The sequence below is a fragment of the Bufo bufo genome, chromosome 5 (genome assembly GCF_905171765.1).
Source record: "Bufo bufo chromosome 5, aBufBuf1.1, whole genome shotgun sequence".
Lineage (NCBI taxonomy): Eukaryota > Metazoa > Chordata > Amphibia > Anura > Bufonidae > Bufo > Bufo bufo.
Genome location: NC_053393.1, coordinates 42,803,023 through 42,820,998, shown reverse-complemented (window position 1 = coordinate 42,820,998; position 17,976 = coordinate 42,803,023). Strand labels below are relative to the sequence as shown.

Below are 17,976 nucleotides of genomic sequence, written 5' to 3'. Positions count from 1 at the left end.
CTCTCGGGACAGTTATTGTAAATATGTCTTTATTATGGAGAACATTTAGCTGAATACCTATAGTATTTGGTCTCCTTAAAAATGGCCGAAACACTGTCTCTAGCGAAGCGGCTATTCTACAGCGCTACGTGAGGTGCGTCGGCTGACCACGTGGTGTTCAGACGACCAATGGCTGAAGAGAACGGCGGAACGCCCCGTCTGCGCTTCTCAGTAGTGTCGCCTGGGCTAGGCTGGAGGAGGCGGTGGCAAGATGGCGGGGCTGCTAAGCCACCAGCAGAAGGTGCTGCGGCTGTATAAGAGGTCCATGCGACACCTGGAGTCGTGGTCTGTCTTCAGGTAATAGGAGGACGTGTCCGGGTAGGGAATCCTGCAGGCGCCGTCCGTGAGGGCTCCGTGTTTGGCCCGAGCCGGCTCCTGTCCTGTGGAGAGGACACTCAATGACAGCCGGGGGAGGAGGGGACACTTACTTACTTTATGTCCTGTCAGCCTCTCTCCACACTATGTGCCCGTTATATCTATAGATTCCACTATATTTTCTGGATGAAAGGAGTTTTCCGGTGACTTTTGCGACATTTTTGTGACCATACAAAGTTTATTAAGTCAGGTGTGACAGATTTTGCACTATTTGGGCAGTTTTTGCCACCGCCGTATCTTATAAAAATCGCTCATTTCGACTACGAGGCCAGTGCTCTATTAATATTACGCTTTTAAATTTTCTTAAAGGAATTCCCCACATAAAGCACTTAAATCTCAGTGTGCCGCCATTGGCCGTGACGTATTGTCACATGATGGGTCGCCGTGGTCATGTGACATCACGTCAGTCCAGAGGAGCGCCAGCAGCAACTTTATTTTTCCGTTCCTATAAAAACTAGCCCTTTTTTACATTTTTTTTTTTTCTTTGCTGTTCACTATGCGTTATTTTGTGCAATTTAGCGCGGTTTTCAGTATCCCTGATTTCAGCCATTGAATGGAAACATCCGTGTTTCAGGAGTGATGATGGAGATATGCCAGGATTTTCATTTTTCAGAAGTAACCGCTGAATGGTTTCATTCCCTTGCAGCAAGCGGAGATCTTGAAAACCATCAAGTTTGGCTGCGCAAAGTAATTTGGAAAGTTTCAAAACTTCGTTGTGCTGCGAACGAGCTTTGGGGCGATCGCGATTCCCACAGGGAGAGCCAAACAGGTCTGAGAGGCGACCGGGTCGGTCTACAGAACAGGGGTCGGAGGTGACGCCGATCCTGGGTGTTAACCCCTTACGTGCTTACCAACCCTGGCATACAGACGAAGGGGGCACTTCCTGTAGCTTGAACCTGGGGGGGGGGGGGGTTTGATGGGCTGCTGTGGCAGCGGGGGTGGGATTTAACAATGGCCGCCATCTTAGTTTGCTTTTTATAAAACTGAATAAGTAGCGATCAGAAAGTCATGTGACCCAGAACGATGCTGATGAAAATGACAGCGCGTCCTGCAGAAAACGAGCCCTTTCACAACTGGGTCAGCGAGAAAAGGAACAAAAAGTTGCCGGTCTCTGAATGTCAGCGCACAAAAACTAAAAACAATAATAAATCCTATAAAATGACCAGATATAAATGTTCTACCGCCACAATTGTAGCGACCCTCAGAATAAAGTTATCGTGTTTATGCCGCAGGCTGAACAGCGTGAAAACTGTCCCAGGATTCTGTTGATGCCGCTTTCTAAAAAATAAAGTAAAAAGTGATGGATGGAAGAATAAGTTATAGCGCTCAGAATACGGCGCCCCAAATATCTAATTATTATTATTTTCGCTCTTTTGTTTTTGTGTGAAAATAGTAGTTGTCAAAGTATACAAATCTGGTATCGCCGGAATCGCATCCAACTGCAGCATAAAGTTAGCTTGTTGTTTTTTACCACGGCATAAAAAAAAAATATGCAGAAAAGTTTTTTTGGTTTTTTTTTTTGTTTTTTTTTTTACTAGTAAAAATAAATTGGAAAATACAATAAAGCAAAAAATACAAGTCGCCCACAAAAAACAGGCGATATAGTTACATCGGTATAGGGAGTAAGGGCTCATACACACAAACGTATTTTCCTTCCATGTCCTCCCTTTTTTTTTTTTTGCGGACCGTCTGCGGAACCATTCATTTCAATGTGTGTGCATTCCGTTTCCGTCCCCCCCGCATTACGGACAACGATAGGACTGTTCTATTAGGGGCCAGCTGTTCCGTTACAGAATGCACACGGACGTCATCCGTATTTTTTGCAGACCGCAAAATACATACGGTCGTGTGCATGAGGCCTAACTGTTAGATGATCGACGTTGCCCCCACTGATCATGAGAACAGGAACCTTGTACCCCATGAATGGAGCGGCCAGTCAGGCATGTGGCAGCCATTTTGTTCATTTCTGTGGGAGTTCCGCAGGCCGCGTGCATTGCGCATTTTGCTGGCACTATATAGAAAACGCCTTTTCTTGTCTGCAATTGCAGACACTCTATATTTTTTTGCGGGGCCGCGGACCTGAACAACGGATGTGGACAGTACACCGTGTGCTGTCCGCATCTTTTGAATTGGTCCTGCACCTGGATGCGGACGCATTCATGCGGTCGTGTGAATGAGCCCTAAAGCAGTATGTAGGGGCTGGGGAGCGCAGTGCAAACAAAGCTTTTGTGGAGCTTTTATTATCAGGAGTAGTGCGACTATGAAGTTTTATTCTGCCAGGTTCTGCTCCTGAAAGTATTCAGGAGGTGGATTTTCTCCTGTACGACTCCTGAGCTGACGCGTTTCCACCCCATGACTATCTTACTCATGGTCGACCATCAGTAACATTGCCATGCGGTGGAGACGCGTCAGTCCAGGAGTCGTACAGAAGAAAATTTTTCAATCTTCAATAAATTAGATTTTACTTCCCGCAGGATCAGTTCTATTATTCCTCAGCTGAATGCAGCGAGCGCTGTATGGTGGTGCACAACCCCTGGGACCCCACTGATCGGCAGAGTGAAGGGGCCACAGCCTGCTTCTCCAGGCAGCAGCACCATTCCTAGAGCTGTAATCACTCGGCAGCCGATATGTGGGACACCTGCAGACACTGGTGATGTTAATCCTGCGTGTGACTCTCCCTCTACAGAGACCAGTTCCGCTATGAGGCCTGCCTGCTGCGAGCGCGCTTCGATGAGCATAAAAATGAGAAGGATTTGGTAAAAGCCACTTTACAGCTGAAAGCAGGTGAAGAAGAGTTCTTCCGGCGCCAACACCCCCAGCCGTACATCTTCCCAGACTCCCCGGGGGGAACGTCATACGAGAGATACGATTGCTATAAGGTCAGTATGGACAGAAGCCTCCGCCTTACTACTAGTTTCTGGTACACTGAAATTTATAGGGTTCGTCACACAAGGATTGGACTGTGTTCTGGCCTCACATCCTGACAGATGTATGTCTCTTTATACACTGTAGTCTAATCACGGAAAACTGCAGGATTTGCTGTCGGGAACCTTAAAGGGGTTTTCCGAGACTTCTATTCTGATGACCTATCCTCTGGATCAGTGGGGGTCTGACACGAGGACCCCCCCGTCGATTAGCTGTGTGAGAAGGCACTGACTCTAACAGTAGCTCCGTGGCCTTCTCTCGGGGTTCTCTACGCCATGATGGGAGGTCACATTCATTAATCACCTGACCTGGCTCAGCCGCATAGAAGTGAAAGGGCCTGAGCTGCAATACCAAGCACAGCCACTATACAATGTACGGCGCTGTGCTTGGTGAGAAGACCACGATTCTCAGTCATATGATCAATCAGGTTTCTGACTGTCAGAAAATCCTTTTAAGTATTCAAGCACCTTAAATGTAATGATAAAAAATTTCCCCAAAGGTACCCATAACCTTTAATGTATGTGCAGAACAGTGAGTTCAGCTCTGGAGTATAATACAGGATGTAACTCTCAGGATCAGTACAGGATAAGTACTGTATGTACACAGTGACTGCACCAGCAGAATAGTGAGTGCAGCTGTGGAGTATAATACAGCAGTGTTTCCCAACCAGCGTGCCTCCAGCTGTTGCAAAACTACAACTCCCAGCATGCCCGGACAGCCTTTGGCTGTGCGGGCATGCTGGGAGTTGTAGTTTTGCAACAGCTGGAGGCACGCTGGTTGGGGAAACACTAATACAGGATGTAACTCAGGATCAGTACAGGATAATGTAAAGTTTGGACACACCTTCTCATTCAAAGAGTTTTCTTTATTTTCATGACTATGAAAATTGTAGATTCACACTGAAGGCATCAAAACTATGAATTAACACGTGGAATTATATACATAACAAACAAGTAGGGATGTCCCGTTACCATTTTTTTTAAGACTGAGTACGAGTACCGATACTTTTATTTAAGTACTCACCGATACCAATTACCGATACTAATTTTAACAATAAAATACACACACATGTATTTTCTGACCACTGACCAACCAAAAGGCCCAAAACAGAACTATAACATTCAAGGAGACGTTATACTGTATGGGGGCAGCCACAAGGAGACGTTATACTGTATGGGGGGGGCCACAAGGGGACGTTATACTGTATGGGGGGGGCCACAAGGAGACGTTATACTGTATGGGAGCAGCCACAAGGAGACGTTATACTGTATGGGGGGCAGCCACAAGGAGACGTTATACTGTATGGGGGCAGCCACAAGGAGACGTTATACTGTATGGGGGCAGCCACAAGGAGACGTTATACTGTATGGGGGCAGCCACAAGAAGACGTTATACTGTATGGGGGCAGCCACAAGGAGACGTTATACTGTATGGGGGCAGCCACAAGGAGACGTTATACTGTATGAGGGCGGCCACAAGGAGACGTTACACTGTATGGGGCAGCCACAAGAAGACGTTACACTGTATGGGGGCGGCCACAAGGAGACGTTACACTGTATGGGGCAGCCACAAGAAGACGTTATACTGTATGGGGGCAGCCACAAGGAGACGTTATACTGTATGGGGGGGGCCACAAGGGGACGTTATACTGTATGGGGGGGGCCACAAGGAGACGTTATACTGTATGGGAGCAGCCACAAGGAGACGTTATACTGTATGGGGGGCAGCCACAAGGAGACATTACACTGTATGGGGGCAGCCACAAGGAGACGTTACACTGTATGGGGGCAGCCACAAGGAGACGTTATACTGTATGGGGGCAGCCACAAGGAGACGTTATACTGTATGGGGCAGCCACAAGGAGACGTTATACTGTATGGGGGCTGCCACAAGGAGACGTTATACTGTATGGGGGCTGCCACAAGGAGACGTTATACTGTATGGGGGGCATCCACAAGGAGACGTTATACTGTATGGGGGGCAGCCACAAGGAGACGTTATACTGTATGGGGGCAGCCACAAGGAGACATTATACTGTATGGGGGCAGCCACAAGGAGACGTATACTGTATGGGGGCTGCCACAAGGAGACGTTATACTGTATGGGGGCTGCCACAAGGAGACGTTATACTGTATGGGGGCTGCCACTAGGAGACGTTATACTGTATGGGGGCAGCCACAAGGAGACGTTATACTGTATGGGGGCTGCCACAAGGAGACGTTATACTGTATGGGGGCAGCCACTAGGAGATGTTATACTGTATGGGGGCAGCCACAAGGAGACGTTATACTGTATGGGGGCAGCCACAAGGAGACGTTACACTGTAAGGGGGCAGCCACAGGGAGACGTTATACTGTATGGGGGCAGCCACAAGGAGACGTTACACTGTATGGGGGCAGCCACAAGGAGACGTTACACTGTATGGGGGCAGCCACAAGGAGACGTTACACTGTATGGGGGCAGCCACAAGGAGACGATACACTGTATGGGGGCAGCCACAAGGAGACGTTACACTGTATGGGGGCAGCCACAAGGAGACGTTACACTGTATGGGGGCAGCCACAAGGAGACGTTATACTGTATGGGGGCAGCCACAAGGAGACGTTACACTGTATGGGGGCAGCCACAAGGAGACGTTTCACTGTATGGGGGCAGCCACAGGAGACGTTACACTGTATGGGGGCAGCCACAAGGAGACGTTACACTGTATGGGGAGGCAGCCACAAAGGAGACGTTACACTGTATGGGGGCAGCCCACAAGGAGACGTTTCACCTGTATGGGGGCAGCCACAAGGAGACGTTATACTGTATGGGGGCAGCCACAAGGAGACGTTATACTGTATGGGGGCAGCCACAAGGAGACGTTATACTGTATGGGGGCAGCCACAAGGAGACGTTATACTGTATGGGGGCAGCCACTAGGAGACGTTATACTGTATGGGGGGGGCCACAAGGAGACGTTATACTGTATGGGGGCAGGACAACAATTTTTGAAGCCCCTCCCTCCTCAGTATAATAGTGTTGTGGCCATCATACAGTAATGTATATTTCTTCTTGCCCTAATGACTGCTTTTAGAGATCAATGTGCAGCTTGCAGGCAGGAAAGGAAGGACCAGGGCCATAGAAGACAGACACAACACCTTTAGAGGGACTCGCTCCTGGCAAACACAGCTCTGCTGCAGTGAATGCAGTGGAGCAGACTGTGATGTAATTACAATGTATAGTTATTGCAGGGACTCAGAGAATCGTCTGAGAGTTTATTAGTTAAAAGAATCGAATGAGTCAGAGACTGTGTCACCGAGTCCCTGCTGGGCTTCCTGCTCTGCTACACGCACCCTGTACACACACAGCTCCACTACATGCTATGCTAATAATGCCCCCCCTTCCCCCCGGACGGACTTACAGGGAGCCGCAGAGCAGGAAGCCTGGCAGGGACTCGGTGACACTGTCTGTGACTCATTGGATTCTTTTAACTATAAACTCTCAGACGATTCTCTGAGTCCCTGCGACTCCCCCTGTGCTGTGAGTCAGTGCTGGCTAGCTCTGATTGGTTGGAGGGAGGGGCGTGGCTAGCTTTCACTGTAGGCTCCTATTACACTGCCTGCTGCTGCCTCTGAAGCCGTATCAGCTGTGCGAGATGCAGGGGCCGCGGACAGACACATTTAGAAGCGGCGCACAGGTATCGGCAGTGGTATCGGGGACATTTGCACGAGTACATGTACTCGTGCAAATGTCCGGTATCGGTACCGATACTGGTATCGGTATCGGGACATCCCTACAAACAAGTGTGAAACAACTGAAAGTCATATTCTAGGTTCTTCAAAGTAGCCACCTTTTGCTTTGATTACTGCTTTGCACACTCTTGGCATTCTCTTGATGAGCTTCAAGAGGTAGTCCCCTGAAATGGTTTTCACTTCACAGGTGTGCCCTGTCAGGTTTAATAAGTGGGATTTCTTGCCTTATAAATGGGGTTGGGACCATCAGTGGCGTTGAGGAGAAGTCAGGTGGATACACAGCTGATTGTCCTACTGAATAGACTGTTAGAATTTGTATTATGGCAAGAAAAAAGCAGCTAAGTAAAGAAAAACGAGTGGCCATCATTACTTTAAGAAATGAAGGTCAGTCAGTCAGCCGAAAAATTGGGAAAACTTTGAAAGTAAGGGCTATTTGACCATGAAGGAGAGTGATGGGGTGCTGCGCCAGATGACCTGGCCTCCACAGTCACCGGACCTGAACCCAATCGAGATGGTTTGAGGTGAGCTGGACCGCAGAGTGAAGGCAAAAGGGCCAACAAGTGCTAAGCATCTCTGGGAACTCCTTCAAGACTGTTGGAAGACCATTTCAGGGGACTACCTCTTGAAGCTCATCAAGAGAATGCCAAGAGTGTGCAAAGCAGTAATCAAAGCAAAAGGTGGCTACTTTGAAGAACCTAGAATATGACATATTTTCAGTTGTTTCACACTTGTTTGTTATGTATATAATTCCACATGTGTTAATTCATAGTTTTGATGCCTTCATAGTCATGAAAATAAAGAAAACTCTTTGAATGAGAAGGTGTGTCCAAACTTTTGGTCTGTACTGTATGTACACAGTGACTGCACCAGCAGAATAGTGAGTGCAGCTCTGGAATAAAAGTACGGCGTCGTACTTTTTTTATTCCGGCCGCCTCTCGGCGTGTTTACCGTGCTGCCGCCCGAACTCCGGACCGCCCCCATTATAGTCAAGGGGCCAGAGCGGTAGTCCGGGGGCACGCGTGCACTAGCGGCATCACTGATCCGACAGGCTGTTCATCCACTGGGACAGCCTGGCGGAGTTCCTTGCCGCTAGTGTGAAACTAGCCTAATACATAGCTTAGGATTAAGTACATGATGACCTTTACAAAGTTGTTCAACTTTCTATTAAGATTCCGCAGAGATATTCTTAAATGGTGAAGACACCATTTCTGGATGTAGCTCTGGATCAGTTCAGGATAAAAAAGTTACTGATCTTTGCTGTGCAGTTAGGCCCCTTTCAGACGAGCAAGTTTTCTGTGCGGGTGCAATGCGTGATGCGAACGCATTGCACTCGCACTGAATTTGGCCCCATTCATTTCAATGGGGTTGTGCACATGAGCGTTGATTTTCACGCATCACTTGTGCGTTGCGTGAAAATCGCAGCATGTTCTATATTCTGCGATTTTTCACGCAAAGCTGGCCCCATAGAAGTGAATGGGGCTGCTTGATAATCGCGTCCGCAAGCAAGTGCGGATGCAATGCGTTTTTCACTGATGGTTGCTAAGAGATGTTTGTAAACCTTCAGTTTTTTTTTTTTTATCACCCGAATGAAAAACGCAACACAATTGCAGACAAAACTGACTGACCTTGCTTGCGAAATCGCGCAAGTTTTTCTAAACGCATCCGGACCAAATCTGTATCGTTCATGTGTAAGAGGACTTCTGTATATTCCTCTACCTGTATCTTTTAATATTTTTGATATATAGATATAGTTATATCAACGTGACTCCATAATGTCTACAAACAGTGTCTTGGAGCCTCGTGTCCACCCTCAGTCCCCACATTGCCTATAGTTGGCCACAAAACCTAAAATCCTGCAGTTTTCGCCCTCCCCACTAAGCCTAATACTAAGTCCCTTCTTGCTTTGTACAGATCACATTCAGAATTAGAATGACAGATGTCCCTTCTATATATAGATAAGCTGTGGTATCGCCTATGGTGAATGGTGGATCCTGTGTTATCTCCTCCTTCCTGACCTCTGCACAGGTCACAGGGCATGCCTCGAAAACTCTCCCATAGAGATTAGGACTAATATGTAACAACCCGTTGATTAATCGTTTTTTCTGAATGTCGTGCTCAGGTACCAGAGTGGTGTCTGGATCACTGGCATCCCTCCGAGAAGGCCATGTACCCTGACTACTTTGCTAAGAGAGAAGAATGGAAGAAGCTTCGTGAAGCGAGCTGGGACCGTGAGGTCAGTGCACTGTGAGGTCCATATACAGGTGTAACTCGAAAAATTAGAATATCGCACAAAGTTCATTTATTTCAGTAATGCAACTTAAAAGGTGAAACTAACATGAGATATTTCAAGCCTTTATTTGTTATAATTTGGATGATTATGGCTTACAGCTTATGAAACCCCAGTCACAATTTTGAGGTACCCTTTGCTCAGGGGGTATGAATTAATTAGCTGACTAGAGTCTGACACTTTGAGCCTAGAATACTGAACCTTTCCACAAAATTCTAATTTTAAGCTGCATTAATGCAATTCCTTTTAAGTTGCATTACTGAAATAAATGGACTTTTGCACGATATTAAAATTTTTCGAGTTTCACCTGTATATACGCCGCTGTATACTGCAGTGATCAGATACATTGTGCAGCCTCTGATATTATGTATAATTATTGAATCTTAACCCTTTTCCAACATGCGGCTTACATGTATGGTAGAATTTGGGACTAAAGAGGGCGTTCGCTCAGGAGATGAGCGGGCTCTGTAGTTGGCAGGGGCCTGCTGTTTTACACAGCAGATATCCGGAGGCAGAGTCTATAATTGGCGATAACGATATTCACTGACATCGTTATCCGTTTTGGTCCGGATTGCCGGATCGGGCAGGCAGTGTCGTGACGGCAGTGCCTGCCGGAATCCTCTGCCGCAAGTGTGAAAGTAGCCTTAGAGGTCATAGTCAGTTGTGACCACTGCATCTATTCTCAGAAGAAGGCCAAACAGCTCCCCTGCATCAAGATCGCGGTAGCCATTCGGTTGCTAGGCCAGCCTCGGACCTTCTGAAGGCTCCAAGGCCTGCGCTAGTAAAGTTCTTGTGAAGCCCTTCCACAGTCAGTGCTTGATAGAAAAGGAGTGATTCTTCCATAGACTGCAGTGGTAAATCACTGCAGTCTGTGGGAGAAGCGATCAGACAATTACATGTTAGTCCCATGGGGGAGGGGGGGCTAAAAATAAATGTAAAAAAAAGTTCAAAAAAATTAAAACGATCTAAAAATTCAGTTCATCCCCTTTCACTGTATTACATTTTTGTAAAAATAACCATTATAATCATTAACCCTGCCGCTTCCCAAACTATTAAAATATAAAAGCCTTTATTCTTCTGTACATTGAACCACAGAAAAAAAAATCAACATGACCATAGACCTAAAGATAAAAAAAAGTTATAAGGTCACAATATGGTGAAGCAAAGCAATGTAATAATTATATATTTTTTTTTGTATTAAAACAAAAGAAAAACTATAATTTTGTTATCGCTGTAATTGCACTGATTCAGAAAATTGAAGGGAACAGTCAGTTTTACTGCATAGAAAATGCTGTAAAAACAAAACCCATAAAATAATTGTGCATTTTTGTATGTTTTTCTCCCAATTCCACCCCATTTGAATTTTTTTTTCCAGCTTCCCACTACACTGTATGCAACATTAAATGGTGCCATTAGTAAGTACAAAAAAAAGCCCTCATATGGCTTTGTGAATAGAAAAATAAAGTTATGGCTCTGGAAAGGCAAGGAGTGAAAAATTAAAAAGAATAAAACGGGAAATTGCGTCGTCAGGAAGGGGTAACAAGGGGTTTTCTTCAAGAACCTCAAGGAAAGGATAATGTATGAGGAAATCCAGGCGTTAGAACAATTTGCCTAGAGCCAAGCTGCATCTTAGGAGGTATGTGTTTGCACCGTGCTTGGTCCTGTGTAACCGATATACTGTTCTTCTCAGGTTCAACAACTTATGGAGGAGACATCAGCCGAAGGTCAAAAGAGTGAACCATTACCCCCAGCACGCAGAGAGGGTGACCAGCCCCCACTGTGGTGGGATTATGTGACAAGACCACGTGAAAGACCCACCTAAGAACAATTAGCTCTAGTCACTGTGTATGTGATGTGAACAGTGTATATTAAATGTCTGTAGACAACTCGGACCATGGGTTTTGTCTGATTTCTGATAAATGTAGAAAACTTCAATGGGACGGCTCCCTCTTCACTTGAATAGCTGCAGTTACACAAATGGCAAAAGCAGAGGACCACTTTAATATCCCATTGATATCAATGTAATGCATGGCGGTAACCAATGATGGAGTAGTTAGAAGTAATGGGATATTGGTTTTTCCGGGCACCTTCTGTCCTCTCTAGAGACAGGAAACTAAAGAGCAGAGAATTAAAGCCCCTTCCTCTTTACCTGGCTCACTAGTATCACTGGCATGGGAGGGGCTAAGCTACATTCACATGATCGGGGCTTAGCCATTGATACTAATCGTGACATCACTGGGCCTCAAACAGCTGATATGCGGAGGTCCCGGGTGTCGGACCCCCGCCAATCAGATGATCATGATCTATCCAGAGGATAGATTATCAGTTTAAAAGAACTGAAGAACCCTTTTAAGGATGCCCATCCCCCTTATCTCTAAGGTATTCCACCTCATTTTCTATGGTTCAGGGACCAGGCACTGTAGACTGAGTGACAAAGATGTGTAATCGCCTATGACAGCACCCCTGGAGAGACCTCCTCAGGACCCAGAACTGCCTTTTAAAAGAGGGATCATGCCCTCTACCTCCAGTTCTGTTTCCTGTCCCTAAGGGGCAGGAGGGAATCTGATCTGCTGGAATAAGACTAAGATGGAGCTGCGGGGAACCCCGGCTATTGTTATAGTGTGAGGAGGGTAACCCCGTGTGGCATAAGACTCCTTTAGGAGCCGCTGCAGAAGTCTGCTCCCTTCTCTTTACCCCTTTCGTTCTCCTTCCCGGGTCCTGGCGAGGTTTTGGCCTTTCTGGGCTCCTGCGGCCATGCTGGATTCCCTTACTTCCTGTTTGCGGCGGTGGGAGGAAGCTGAAGCTGTGGAACGGAAGGGGAGGGAGCCGGCTTGGGTGCGCTGAGGAGGAAAGCCCAGCCAGCCCACTGCCATGCCAAGTGGAGTAGGTTGGCAGTTTTTCTCCATTATGGCATGGTTTGCTGTGAGATGTGTAGCAGGCTCAGCGCACTGAAACCTCCAATGAGACATCGGTACGTGTTTTTTTTTAATTATAATAGTGCTGATGGGGTCATGTTTTGTGCTTAGGTGTCTAAGGAGTTTTCAAGGAAGACCTCCAGAGCAAAAGAAAGGGGATGTGCTGTGTGTAAAAAGAAGCTACCTTCTGCCTGGGGAAAACCCCTATGTCAAGTGTGTATCAGCAAGTTAATCCAGGAGGAAGCTCTGTCTTTAATGGGCAGCATTAAGCAGATGATCCGTGAAGAGGTCAGAGAGTCGGTTAGCGGTTTGATTAAAAGCCGCCCCAGTATTGCTGCAGCTAAGGATTCCCCCTCCAGTGACAGTGATATACTTTCTGGTCTGGAAGAGGAAGGAGAATGGGTGTCATCAAATGCAGGCTGCAGGGAAACCACTGTTTTATGTTGAGAACACTAACTCCCTAGTCAAGGCAGTTATAGCTACCATGGGGTTGGATGATCAGAAGCCACAGCAATCAGTCCAGGACTCTGTTTGAAGGTTTAGGAACCAAGAAAAGAGGTGTTTGACGTGCATAAAAACATTCAAGCAGTAATTGTCAGAGAGTGGAAAAAACCTGATAGGAAGTTTTTTGTTCCTTCTTCTGTGAAGCGGAAGTATCCGTTTGATGAAGAGATCTCCGCTCCTCGGGATAGGACCCCAAAGCTTGAGGCTCCGTTGGCGAAAATGTCCAGAAAAGCCGCACTCCCCTTTGAAGATATGGGTTTACTTAAGGACCCGATGGACAAGAGAGCAGAGGTTTATTTAAAAAAGAACTGGCAAGTCTCTGCGGCAGCTTTTAAACCTGCTTTTCCCCACACCTCCACAACGGCACTTCCTGAAGGGTACCCGCCTCTTCGGTGACAGGAAAACAACAAAGATCAACGCATAAAAGCCCCCTCCCCTTTACCTTCACCAGTTGTTTTCTTGTCCCTCAAGTGGCAGGTGGAGATCGACGGCGCGTAGGGCCTTTGGTAAGTTATCCTGGAATTTTTTCGGGAGGGCTCCTGCAGGGGGAAGGTTCCCAGAGCTTCGGTGTACTGCTCCTCCTCCCCTATGGCGTTTGTCTGGCGTATGCTGGCTGACCCGGGCTCCCCGCTAGATGAGAAGGCTATATTCGGGCATTTCGGTGGCTGGGGGTGTTCCTGGCCTGGAAGCGCTCCGATCCTGCTTCCGGCTGCGGCACGCTGCGTTCCACTGTTAAAACTCAGCGCAGGAAGTGACGTCATCACTCCTACCCGGAAGTCTTCAGACGGCAGATTCAAAAGCAGATCGGCGTTCTCCAGGTGAGCGGCTTGCTACAGAAAGGAATAGTGGTGTTTTCATTTGCACCACTATGTCTGCCCCTGGAGAGATTGATGCAGCAAAAAAGACCACTGATGCCCCTAGGCCTTCAAGCCCGGTAACACTCCTCCCTGAGGACATTTATATTGTCTAGTCACCCTATATGTGCACAGGGTGTTACATCTTATTTTCTGGGTGACTGCTCTCTGATCTGAAGTTTTTCCTTAAATGCCCAATTCTGACACTCCACCCTCCTATTTTAATTTTAGGGGAGGGAAAGTCAAAGATCATCTGGAGAACAGTCACAGAAGAAAAGATGTCACATGTCCAAGAAGACATTATCCTAAACACTAAAAAAAATCGCTTTGTCAAAAGTTATAAATATAGTGGTATCCGAGGAATCATCTATTGTATATAGCCTGAGAATCTGTAATTAAAGAAGAGATTGGAGAGCGATGAACGCAAGACTACCGGTAGTCTCTCCAAAACCATCCACCTCCCAGAACAGTGACTTCTGTGACCGAGGAACAGATTTCTGAGCCGGATGAAGCAAGGACTCTTCTTCTGATTCAGAGTCTAGTGGGGTGTGAGGACTCCTCAGGCCGCCCGGTAATGTTCTATTGAGGTAATTGAAAAGCTTACTTAAGAACATCAGGGCAACAATAAGTTTGGATGAGTCAAAAGAACCTTTGACCGTCCAGGATCAGATGTTCTTAGGACTAGGGGTAGAAAAAGAAACAAGTCTTCCCGGTTCATTCTAACATTACAAGGTTAATCTTGAACGAATGGAAGGACCAAGAAAAGAGACAGCATCCTAAAATATTCAAGAGGAAGTATCCTTTGCTGAGGAAGATTCCAGCTCTTGGGATAAAGCCCCAAGAGTAGATGCGCCAGTGGGTAAATTTCTAAAAGATCTGCATTACTCGGCTCGGGAGTCCTTAAGGATCCTATGACAAGAAGTGAGAGTCCCTTCTCAAGAAGTCCTGGGAATCTTCTATGGCTTCATTACGTCCAGGAATTATCAGCTACTTATACAGCAAGGAGCTCTGTCATTATGGCTGACTCAATTGGAAGATCATATTTAGTCGGCACTCCAAGGGAGGACATTCTGGCCTCCATCCCCGATCGAAACAAGCTTCCAACTTTCTGGCTGGACTGCTACCGCAGATGTCGTGACATTATCAGCGAAATCCGCAGCTTTCTCAAACGGCCTACTGTAGGAGATTTGGTTAAGATTGTGAAGTGAGACGCGGCATCAAAACATAGACTTTCCCCACGCCTCCACAATGGCACTACGTGGAGGTTATCCCCACCGTCTTCAGGACAGGAAATAGTTTATAGACCAGCCAATAAAAGGCCCCCTCCCTCTTACCTCTCCAGTTGTTTTTCCTGTCCCTCAGAAGGTCGGCAACTTGTGGACCAGCTAGACATTCGCGCGGCCTTCAGGTTTGTTATCCCGGCGTTGCCGGAGGGCCGCCGCAGGGGAGAGGATCGTGGGACACGGCAATGTGTCCCTCCTTCCCTAAGGTGTAATCTCAGCATGGGCTTGTCACCCCAGGCATTATCCCGTGTTCCAGGTGAACCGGCATCTCTGTGTGGCATGGGGGGGGAGCGTTCCTGGCCTGGAACGCTCCTATCGTCGTCCTATAGCAGTGATGCTAACCTTGGCACTCCAGCTGTGGTGAAACTACGACTCCAGCATGCTCCATTTATTTCTATAGAGTTCTGAGAGCAGCCAACCAAGGGGGCATCTTGGAGTTGTAGTTTTACCACAGCTGGAGTGCCAAGGTTAGCCATCACTGTCCTATAGCTTCCCCGCGCGCCTCTAAAGGGAACTGTCCATCAAAAGATGATGTGCCATATGCAAGGAAAACGCTCTCCTGGCTCATATAAAAAACCTTTGTCAGAAATGTTGTGACAAAGTGGTCTCAGAGGAAACCCCTACTGGGAGGTACTGTGTGGTACTTGGACGGGAGGACTTATCCGAGAAGAGGAATTCTCTATTTTTGTTTTTCACCGATTGCCATGAGGATCCCTGATTTTTCTTTTTCTGATCAAATGCAGGACGTCTTTGGGCACGGTGTTGGAAATTAAGGTGTCCTGTTTTTGTTCTGGAAGAAAGGAGGTCATCAGTATCGAGTCCAGCAGAACTCTCAAAAATATCCTTCTTCGTGAGGGAAGCAGACATGATTTTTCCCTGTTGACTATCCATCCTAGGCCGGTCAGGGTTTTCAGTATAATCTGAAGGTGACGAAGCAGCAGGTCTTCCGATGGGGCAGCGATCAAGAAGTCGTCCAGGTATGGGATGAATAAAATCTCTGCCAAATAAAAATATTTTGCCACTTCTGTCATGATTTTTGTGAACAGCCTCGGAGCGGAACAGGCCAAATGGAAGAACCTGGAACTGGTGGTGGCATAGAGATCCTTGGAACCATACCGCCATCCTCAAAAACTTCTGGTCTTTTTTTCGGATTGGAACATGGTAATAGGCATCTGCCAGGTCTAATGTTACCATGTAACAATCTAATGGAAGGAGGTTAGTCACAGATCTTGTCGTCTCCATTTGAACTTTTTTGTACACTATGTACTTGTTTAAGGTTTTCAAATTTATTATCGCTCTGAAGGAGCCGTTCGGTTCCTTACTAGAAAGATCGGGAATAGAATCCTTCCTTCTGTTCTTCCATGGTACAGGAACGATGGCCCTCTTTTCCAACAGAGCGATATTTGTAGGTCCATTGCTTTCTGGTTTTTCCGCTTTCAATTTTGTGTTCTCTATATACCGGTCTGGTGGATAATGACTGAACTCCAGACTGTATCCTTTTTCTATCACCTCTAGTACACAGGGGCAGGCTTGGATATTTTCCCAGGCGAGTGACAAAAACTGAGCCTTCCCCTACGGCCCTTCGGGAGGATGTGCGGGTGGACTTGTTGGGGTTAAACAAGAACCCCTTTCCTTTTCCTCTGGTAGATTGCCATGGCGGTCCTGAATCCTTCTTCTTTTGGTCAAATCTACCACGTCTCTGGGGCCAAAAGGAACGCCTCTTGTAAAAAAAAAAATTTTTTATCCAATGCCTTTTCTAGGATATCATCAAGAGCCGTGCCAAAAACTCTATCCCCTTCACATGGTAAAGAACAGAGCTGATTTTTTGATGCCGTATACCCTGACCAGGTACATAACCATATTGCTCTTTGTGAAGCGTTGGACAGGGCGGCTGTTGTGGGTGATAGTCTTACCATGTCCGCCGAAGCATCGGCAATAAAATTGGCAGCCTGCTTCAGCATAGGGATTGAGGCAACGAAGTCTTCTCTAGGGGTGCCCGACTCAATAAGTTCCTCTAGCTGTCCCAACCACAGAGACAGGGTTCTGGCGGTGTAGGTTGCTGAGATACCTGGTCTCAACATAGCAGTGGAGGATTCCCATGTCTTTTTTAGAAGACTTTCACATTTTTTTTTATCCATGGGATCCTTAACCCCTTAAGGACACATGACGTACCGGTACGGCATGTTTCCCGAGTCCTTAAGGACACATGACGTACCGGTACGTCATGGCTTTAAATAGCGATGCCGGCGCCGCGGGGGTTAATCGGAACGGGATGCCGGCTGAAATCATTCAGCCGGCATCCTGTAACAATGCAGGGGGGGGTCATTTGACCCCCCCGCATCGACGATCGCAGAAAACCGCAGGTCAATTCAGACCTGCGGTTTTCTGCGTTTCCGGTCCATTCGGGTGTCCTGTGACCCGATGAACCGGAAAAAGACTGCGATCGGTGGCGTAATTATACACCACCTATCGCAGTCGAGATTTGGAGAGGCGGTGCTGGCCCTGGTGCTGAACGCTGCTGTCCAGGGTGCTGATTGGTGCAGGGGAGAGAGGCGCGAGATTCAAACTTCCTGCGCTCCTCTCTCCCCTCCTCTTCTTGTCCAGCACCCTGACCGTGCAGCACCGTCCAGCGTCCAGCTCCTGAGTCCCCTAATCGTAGTCCATCACCCTCCTGCACCCATCGCCACCCAGGTAGGTTAGGGTCAGTGAGGGAGAGGCACCGTTAGGAAGGGAAAGAAGGGAAAAGTTAGGAAAAAAAAAAAACTTTTACTAAACTTTCTTTTCTTTCTTTCTGATCCATCTATCAGACCCCAGACCCCCCCCTGCCACTTGCCGCCCCCCACCACCACCAGCCCCCCCACCCCCCACCAGCCCCCCCCAATCCACCCACCAACCCCCCCCCCCCCCCCCCACCAGACCCTTCCCCCACCACCACTTTTTTTTTTTTCTGCGTGCGCTGACTGTCCGGCACTCTTAGCGTCCGGCCACTGTTAGCGCATCGCCCGCCCCACCACCCCACCGACCGCTGATCAGCGTTGAACCGCTGATCAGCAAGTTTGA

At 47.4% G+C, this 17,976-nt stretch overlaps 1 protein-coding gene across 1 annotated transcript; it reads left to right on the top strand.

The window, feature by feature from the left end:
- The first annotated feature begins 188 nt into the window (after nt 1-188).
- NDUFB9 (NADH:ubiquinone oxidoreductase subunit B9) lies at nt 189-11,249 on the top strand. The gene is made up of 4 exons (XM_040431684.1): nt 189-336; nt 3,101-3,293; nt 9,193-9,306; nt 11,051-11,249. The coding sequence occupies exons 1-4, from the start codon at nt 251-253 to the stop codon at nt 11,180-11,182; spliced, it is 525 nt and encodes a 174-aa protein (XP_040287618.1). The 5' UTR covers nt 189-250; the 3' UTR covers nt 11,183-11,249.
- Nucleotides 11,250-17,976: the final 6,727 nt, after the last annotated feature.

Coding starts and splice junctions, on each gene's coding strand:
- NDUFB9 (XM_040431684.1), top strand. CDS start 251: ATGGCGGGGCTGCTAAGCCACCAGCAGAAGGTGCTGCGGCTGTATAAG. Junction 3,294..9,192: donor AGAGATACGATTGCTATAAG/GTCAGTATGGAC, acceptor TGTCGTGCTCAG/GTACCAGAGTGGTGTCTGGA. Junction 9,307..11,050: donor AAGCGAGCTGGGACCGTGAG/GTCAGTGCACTG, acceptor TGTTCTTCTCAG/GTTCAACAACTTATGGAGGA.